This window comes from Macaca thibetana, chromosome 2 (assembly GCF_024542745.1).
Source record: "Macaca thibetana thibetana isolate TM-01 chromosome 2, ASM2454274v1, whole genome shotgun sequence".
Classification (NCBI taxonomy): domain Eukaryota; kingdom Metazoa; phylum Chordata; class Mammalia; order Primates; family Cercopithecidae; genus Macaca; species Macaca thibetana.
This window is the reverse complement of record NC_065579.1, coordinates 142135589-142144297: the sequence shown is the minus strand read 5'-3', so window position 1 is coordinate 142144297 and position 8709 is coordinate 142135589. Positions and strand designations below refer to the sequence as shown.

At 43.5% G+C, this 8709-nt stretch overlaps 2 protein-coding genes across 4 annotated transcripts in view; both read right to left on the bottom strand.

Annotated features, from left to right (window-relative positions):
• MKRN2 (makorin ring finger protein 2) overlaps positions 1-8709 on the bottom strand; it is a 135695-nt gene that overhangs the window by 48188 nt on the left and 78798 nt on the right. The gene's annotated exons all lie outside the window — the stretch shown is intronic.
• The window catches only part of TSEN2 (tRNA splicing endonuclease subunit 2), a 728632-nt gene continuing 724794 nt past the window's right edge, over positions 4872-8709 (bottom strand). For all 3 annotated transcript variants that reach the window (XM_050781488.1, XM_050781489.1, XM_050781490.1), the window contains 3 exons: positions 8325-8436; positions 6547-6636; positions 4872-5533 (listed from right to left, as the gene is read on the bottom strand). In XM_050781488.1, the coding sequence (XP_050637445.1) occupies positions 5474-5533; positions 6547-6636; positions 8325-8436 (262 nt within the window). In that variant the 3' untranslated portion in view covers positions 4872-5473. The remainder of the gene's footprint in view (positions 5534-6546; positions 6637-8324; positions 8437-8709) is intronic.

Below are 8709 nucleotides of genomic sequence, written 5' to 3'. Positions count from 1 at the left end.
ACATTAGTTACACAATCAGATACTTGCCACTGGGATAACCTAAATAAGACAACTGCTCAAACTTTAACCATCCAACTTCTCTCCTGTGCCTCCTCACACACCCTCTAAAAGCCTCCCTTCACACCCTTCCTCAGGAGCCCGAACCACCTCGGTTTTGGTGCGGCTTGATTCACAAATGGCTGTCTGCTCAAATAAACTTAAACGTGCTTTATCCTTTAGCATTAGTAATAAAGATATTCAGAAAACTTGCTACAGATCCTTAAAGCTTGTTTCCAAAAAGGCATTTAGTCCACGTTTCAGCACAGTTAACTTCAGTGGGAAAGAATGCACGGCAAAGCAACATTTGCATTTACAAGCTCAGGTACTTTCCTTCAAATACAAAACTGCCCACCCAGAATTTGATACCGTTTTAAGCAGAACTATGACATGGTGTTCAAGAAGTCAACAAAACCCCAGAGGGTAAAGATGAAAAGAATTCCAATCTGCCCTCATTTCTTCACATTTTATACTAGGATTCAGCTTCTCTAGTCTAATTCTTTAGTCATTATTAGTAGTAACAGCAGCTGCAGTTAATGAGTATTCATAAAGGACTCCACACCAGAAGAAACACTTATTCTTCCTTGTCAATCCTCAAGACCATCCTCTGAGGTGGGTCCTAACATTATGCTTCTTTTATAGATGAAAAGGGAAATTGAGGAAATGACTTGTCCAAAGCCATACAGTGGCAAAACTGGGGTTCAAACCAGGGTTTGACCACAAAAGCTGCGCCTGTAACCCCTGGGCCACACTGCAGTGGTCAAGAGGACAACCCCAGCAAACGGAAAGGGACCAGCTATACCTAGTACGTGCAGAAACTGGGTCAATACTTCACCATCATTAGAGAAGAAAAAGGAGAAAATCAGGATTTGCTTTTATCAACATTCAAACACAGAAAGGTGGTAAACAATGAAAGTCAGCTAAAATAATTAAGAAATGCCTATTTCATGCTAATTTCCCTTAGGGGCTGCAGCTCTTTTCATTTATTTTCTTGGAGACAGGGTCTTTCTCTGTTGTCCAGGCTGGAGTCCGGAGGCACAATCACGGCTCACTGCAGCCTCAACCTCCTGGGCTCAGGCAATTTCCCCACCTCAGCCCTCCCAGTGGCTGGGACTACAGGTGCATGCTACCACGCCCAGGTAATTTAAAAAATTATTTGTAAAGACAGGGTCTCATTATGTTGCCCAGGCTGTTCTCAAGTGATCCTCCCACTTAAGCCTCCCAAAGTGCTGCGATTCTCACCCCTTAATTTTCAAGAAAAGCTTTAGATGGTCCCCATTCTGTATTTTAGGGGGTGCTCTCCAATCTGGAGGTGACATTGGCAAAAGCTGGCCTCATATTTCTTCTCTCGCGCTTCAGCAGGCTACAAATTCCTTTTTTTTTTTGAGATGGAGTTTTGCTCTTGTTGCCCAGGCTGTAGTCAGTGGTGTGATCTCGGCTTACTGCAACCTCCACCTCCCGGGTTCAAGCGATTCTTCCTGAGTTGCTGTGATTACAGGCGCCCGCCACCACATCTGGCTAATTTTTTGTATTTTTAGTAGAGACGGCGCTTCACCATGGTGGCCATGCTGGCTTTTGAACTCCTGGCCTCAAGCAATCCACCTGTCTCGGCCTCCCAAAGTGCTAGAATTACAGGCATGAGCCACCGCGCCTGGCCCCCTCCTCTTAATAAGACCACATACCAATCTATAGGTTTTGCCCCTAATAAAGGAAATCAGTTACTGATTTACACCAACAGATGGCAATGTTGCTCAGTCCATAGAATTATGAACTGAGACTCCTTCGATTAAGTTTCCTTTATAATATCAGCTAAATGCTAACTGAAGCGGCAGGGAGACTCAGCACTGGCAGTAACTCTGTTCCCCAGATGACATCCCAAGTTTCTTCCCAGCACCTCCCGAGATGTGCTTCTTCACTCCACTGTTCAGCACTCCCCAGAGCACACATCTGGGACTCGATCAGTGTTCATGGGATGACCACCGGGATCCTTTTCACAGTAAGTGCCGAAGTGTTTCCTGTCTGAAAGACTAAAATGATCTATACGAAGGTAATTCTCCAAAGCCTCTACAGCACGCATGAATTACTCCTAGAACCAGGAAAACCTACCAGCCACTATTAAAACAAAAAACAAAAAGCAAAATTAAAAAACCCTCCCAATGGCTGCATCTAGCCCCCTGTGTACGGCAGGTGCTTACTGCAGTATTGCCTCTCCTCCCAGTCTCCTCAGCTGTCTTTACTACTTTACCTCCAACTATTTTTCCATCACCTCCTTCCCCTCCACTGTCTCACCTACCAGGGAATAAAATAGGCTTTTCACTTCCGAGTGAAAATAAGGATGGCAATGCTTACACTTTGTCTGAAAGGGGAAAAGTACACCTACTGTGTGCCAGACCCTTTTGTATGTCATCTCATTTCATTTAGTCTGCAAAGCAAACTCAGGAGGTGGTAATTATCCTCATTTTACTGTTGAGGAAACCAAGGCTCAGAGTGATCAAGCAACATTCCTTTAGGTTACCACTGTTTTCCCAGTGGCGATTTGAAATGTGGACTCAAGTTTTCTGATTCTACTTTAGCAGAATGTGCCATTTAAAAGTTAGGAAAATCCCAGCACTTTGGGAGGCCAAGGCAGGCAGATCACCTGAGGTCAGGAGTTCCAGACCAGTCTGGCCAACATGGTGAAACCCTGTCTCTACTAAAAATACAAAAAGTAGCCGGACAGGGTGGCGGGCACCTGTAATTCCAGCTACTCGGGAGGCTGAGGCAGGAGAATCTCTTGAACTTGGGAGGTGGAGGTTGTAGTGAGCCAAGATCTCACCACTGCACTCTAGACTGGGCAACAAGAGCAAAACTCTGTCTCACACACACACACAAAAAGTTAGGAAGAACATTTGCCTTTGAAATACTGTTTATGAAAATATAAAGACTCTAAAAATTTTAAATGACAGAAACTTTTCACTTAAAAGAGATCATACTTGCAATAAAAATATTGCCTCCTAGTTTAACCATTTTACAAATATGATTTTTACATCATGTAAAAAGCATCCCTATATTTCACAAAATTAGAGAGACTCAAATTTTCCAGTTTTAAGATCAACTTTAGAAATGGGCCTCGGTTATAGTGTTAGGGGAGTTAATATTCATGGGATGATTATTCAAGTTTGTAATGAGATTTTAAAAATTCAGTTCAGTTAGTAAAATTGTACATGGGAGGTGGGTGGTAGGAGGAGAGAAAATTTCTTTCTTTTTAATCCAAGTGCTTCTCCACAAGGGTGAAAATAAGAACCACATTCAAGTTAATAGAATTTTTTTTTTCTTAAAGAAATTATCAATTTAAAGCTATCAATAAGTAACAACGAAACTTCAGGTTTTTTTTTTTTTGGATGGAGTCTCACTCTGTCCCCCAGGCTAGAGTGCAGTGGTGTGATCTGGGCTCACTGCAACCTCCACCTCCTCGGTTCAAGTGATTCTCCTGCCTCAGCCTCCTAAGAAGCTGGGATTACAGGCACCATCACCACGCCCAGCTAATTTTTTTTTTTTTTTTTTGGTATTTTTAATAGAGACAGGGTTTCACCATGTTGGCCAGGCTGATCTCGAACTCCTGACCTGAAGTGATCCACCTACCCTGGCCTCCCAAAGCGCTGGGATTACAGTGCTTTTTGAGCTCTCCTTTACCCACACAACCACATGATTACGTAAACAACATTAGCCACACGCTAGAAATAAGAAAACTGAAGTTATCAAGGCAAGTAAATTGCTCAGGGCACACTACCACAGGGAAGCAGAGCTGAGATTTGAAGCGTTCCTTTCTAGAAGGTTCATTTCACTACCCAGTTTTCAGAATTCTCTCTGGGGAATTAAAAGCCAAGCACCACACACTGCACCAAGGTTCTTACCCTTAGATCCATAGGTGGTCGTCATGGAATCTTTCTGATGCTGTTTTCGAAATCACAGGCACAACCAGTAAGTAAGGGGGCCTCAGGCTGCACCCCATCCCTGAGGTAGAGGACTGTGTGGGAGCACAAAGCTGGCCCTGCCTGATGTGGTGGGTGGCCTTCCTTGTTCACCACCACCACCACCAGACAACAGGGCTCTATTTCTGACTGCATGTAATTTTTAGGATAGTGCCATTTCAGCTGAGACACTGATCTCAGGTCCAGTCCTCTGTGTGCATGACTGGTAGTGATGCACACCTGCCAACATCTCTGAGCCTCAAACACCCCTCTGTGGGTCCCTCCTCCTGAATTCACAAGGCTGCTGCAGGGATAAATACACAGGCATCTGCCCCATCTCAACTCCCACTCTCCAAATGTTTGCTATTATGGTTTGCCAATTTGGATAGCCAATACCCCATACAACAAACATGTAAGGGCTTGCAGCAAAATCATTCAAGTAGTGTCTGGACCAGTTAAGAGAATATAGCTCAGGCTACTACCTTAGCTGGTCACCCTCTACCACCAAAGAGCAAGTATTTCCCCTTCCCATTCCCCCCTCCTCTTTTTTTTTTTTTTTTGCGACAGGGTCTTGCTCTATCGCTCAGGCTGGAGTGCAGTGGCATGATCTCCGCTCACTGCAACCTCTGCCTCCTGGGCTCAAACGATCCTCCCACCTTAGCCTCTTGAGTAGCTGGGATTACAGGCATGTGCTACGATGCTTGGCTAATTTTTGTTAGTAGAGAGGTTTCACCATGTTGCTCAGGCTGGTCTCAAACTCCTGGGCTCAAGCGATCCATGGGCCTTGGCCTCCCAAGTGCTGGGATAATAGGTATGGGCCACCATGCCCAGCCACCCATCTCCCTTCTCTTGCCACCAAATGCCCTTAGGTAACTTAAGTCTTCATGACTTTCTCACCAATTACAAAAAGGCTTTATTATATTTTGCTAAATGTTAATTGCTTTCATTATGTCTCCAAACATTATTTCACCACTCATTTTTATAACAAGTTCAGTGAAGATATGCTTATCTAATATTGTACAATATTGTTGTGTTCTGTAACACTCTTTTGGGAACAGCTTAGATGTAGGTAACAAGAGATGCCTGTGTATGAAAGTGCTTCATAAACTGTACTGTATAAATGTAAACTACTACCATTTTCAGGTAAAATCAGAGAATAAATGTCTCTGTTGTTGGAAGTGTCCTCTCAGGACTCATCTAGTCCAACCTCCGCAGTGACTGGATGAGGGCACAGACTGAGGCCAGAGGCACGAGGCTCGGGATTGGAGAGTTAGAGGCCAACGCAAGGACAGAATCTGCATTCCTAGCACAGGGCTCTTTCTCCTCCCCTGTGTAATTTATCTTTAAAAACACTGATACTTTTCTGGTGCTGGGAGCACCATGTCCTTTAAAATTTATAAATTAATGGATGATTACAACAAAAATAACTTTTTACCTAGCCCTCAATAAACAGTTGTTGGTGAAATTAGAAATTTGAGGTTGAATTGTTAAAGATCGTCTTGGTCACTCCTCTCTCGTGAAGAAACCCATCGACTCAGAATCACCTCCTGAAACCAATAAAAAAAAAAAAAGACCATTTCTTAAAACAGAAATGTAAGACCATTCCGGGTAGCTGACACCACAGCTACATTTCACAAAGAGCTGTCTATATAATGATGATACTGTTCCTATCTTTAAAACAGAAACATCTGGAGAAAATGAATGGAACAATATAAACCTTACAAGCATATAGTATCTACTTTCACCAGGCAAAGATTTTAAAGCTAAGCTTGCCTCTGCTGTGGTATTCTACCAGCACATTTCAGGAACAGGTGGGCTGGATGAAAGCTAGGATTTTACATTAATGCTAGGTCTGTGATGGCATTGCTGTAACTGGGCCAGCTACTGAGAAGGGAGAAATGAGGCTGATGAGCATTTTATGAAAAACTAGCCTAGTGGAGATAAGTGGGACCAACTGAAGGCAGGAGGTGCTGGGGCCCTGGAGACCACAGGTCTGCAGGGGGCAGGGTGGTGTGAAAAGAAGAAAGGGCGATGAGTACAAGAGAGGGTGACAACAATGACATACTGGATGTGGGGAGGAGCCAATGGCAACATTAAGGCTCTACACAGAGGGAGGGAGTGCAGAAACACGGACACACACTAGACGACTCGGCCAGACCAGAGAGAAACCAGCCAAGATGACAGGAGGCCCCTCGGTTCAGTACAGAAGCCCAGAAGCAGGAGAGAGTCAACAGGGACACCTCTGGTCTCTGGGAATGAGACCTGTGAGAGGTCCTGGCCTGACCAGGGGGTCACAGGCCACCTGTGAGACAGCAGTTTCAGCTGAGTGATGCGGACATCACAGGTAAAAAAAGTGGGGAATCAAGGAAGAGTGGAAGTCAGCATAGATTTTGTGTCCAATGGTTCAGTGGGGAAAAGGTGAGACTTACAGAGCCTGCCTGAGAAGGCTTTGTTACCAAGGCAAGACTGTATTCATGTATTTTCTTGGGACCACATGTTCCAGATACACTATGATGCACAGAATCTTTCGGATGACATGAATTTCTCTCGGTTTACTCACCTGAACTTTAATTCTTTTCATACATTCTGGTGACTCCATTTCCTTATCAGTCATAGTTGAGGGTTTAATCAAATAGCACAGCATAAGTTCCTATTGAGAAATGAAAAACCACTTCTGTATCCTACAAAATAGTACAAATTTGGATGTATCAGCAGGAAATGCAGGTGGTCTCCAGTCCCTCTCACTGTGCACTCCAAGTGGAAACTCACAGACACATCAGTTTCCTCCTGGGGACATCATAACTGGGATTTACGTTCTAAGTACCTGCCATTTAGTAATCACTGAACATGGCAAGAGTTATAAGCAGATACATTCATTATAAACACAGCATTAAGAATACTAAATATAGTAAGTCCTCACTTAATGTCCTTGATAGGTTCTTCGACACGGACGTTAAGTGAAACGACACTGATACGGTTTGGCTCTGTCCCCAACCAAATCTCATCTTGAATTGTAGCTCCCACAATCCCCACGTGCCATGGAGGGACCTCGTGGGAGGTGATTAGATTATGGGGGACGGTCCCCATGCTGTTCTTGTGATGGTGAGTTCTCACGAGATCTGATGGTTTTGTAAGGAGCTTCCTCCTTCCCTCATCCTTGCTCCTGCCACCCTTTGAAGAGGTGCCTTCCACCATGATTTTAAGCTTCCTGAGGCCTCCCCCGCCGTGTGGAACTGGGAACTGTGAGTCGATTAAACCTCTTTTCTTTATAAATTACCCAGTCTCAAGTATTTCTTTATAGCAGCATAAGAATGGACTAATACAGATGTACGGCAGGTCTTCAAATAAACCTCAACGTTGTGTTCTTATGATGAGAAGAAGAAATTGTTTTTGTATATGGTATTCGCCTAAAGTTGCAGTTTCCAAGAACATATCAACAATGTTAAGTGAGGACATATTAAGTATATGCTACGAGTCCCCTAAAATGGGCATAAAAACACTAGAAACAGTATAGGCTCCCTAATTTTCTACAGGACCAAGCTAAAGTCTAGGCAACCTAACCTGCTCTAAAGGGCAGTCATCTCCAGCCCTGCAAGACCCTCCGGCCTCAGCCCCACCTCACCTCCAGCAGCACGAGCATGAAATTAGAGGGTATGTACAATTTGTTCTCAGCCAGCAAATCACTGAGTAATGAAAACACACACAGCTTTCTTTCTTGATAGTCCTTGTGTAAGCTGAGTTCCTATCTCTGATGGCAACAGAAAGGATATAGTGAAACACAAGCCAGGGAGCCAGAGAGCTGTGGGTTTGGATCCCGAGTCTGCACATGAGCTGTGTAATCTTGGATTACTCACTCAACAGCTCCAACCTTGGTTTCTCATCCTCGGGATGAGGATGACAACAGGGTGGGAAAGTGCTTAGCAATAAATATCAAGTCCCTTCCTCTCTAAGAGATCTGCAAACTTTCAATGTTTTGGCTCCTTTGTGAATATGTGTATGAGTGAATGTTAAATTGCAGTATAAAACAGGCCACATAGCAACGATACCCCTGGGAAGAGAGGCAATGCCTACTCAGATCAGATCACCATGGGAAACTTCAAAGCTCAGTCATTGGAGCTCAGCAGCAGTTGGGAGGGAGGGGACAATAAAATGTAACGTGAAGGGAGGACAACTTCTAGCGCAATAAGGGAAGGGTACAAATGACCCCTGCCAGCATGTCACTGGCAGGAATGTTATGAAGGTTCTACAGGTAACTTTTTTGATTCTACTACATGTAAGAAAAAAAAAAAATTGAACCATTTAAGTGACACTCCAATGGCAAAGCTGATGTTGTGTTACCTTAGAGACATTAACAGAAACTCTGCTCAAGGCAGCCAGGGACTTCCAACTGAAAGGCCTGCGGAGACAGCCTTCAAAATGGTCATCAACTAGCTCGATAATGACAGAATAACTGGAAAACACAGAAAAAGCATTTTAAAAGTAAGCATGAAATAAACCTGTTTTAAAAGAATATTATTTGTGCTACTAAGAACAAAGATACAGAAAATAAAATTTACATCATCTGATTCTAAATTCCCCTAAACTGCTATTGAGAAAATATTAATGAAAAATTCATACTTTAAGTTACAAACTTTCAGGCTGATTCCAACACTTACTTACAGCAAAAACCAACACGTATTTTTCCCAATGCGAAAGCTGTAAATTCACACAACTGTTTAGACAC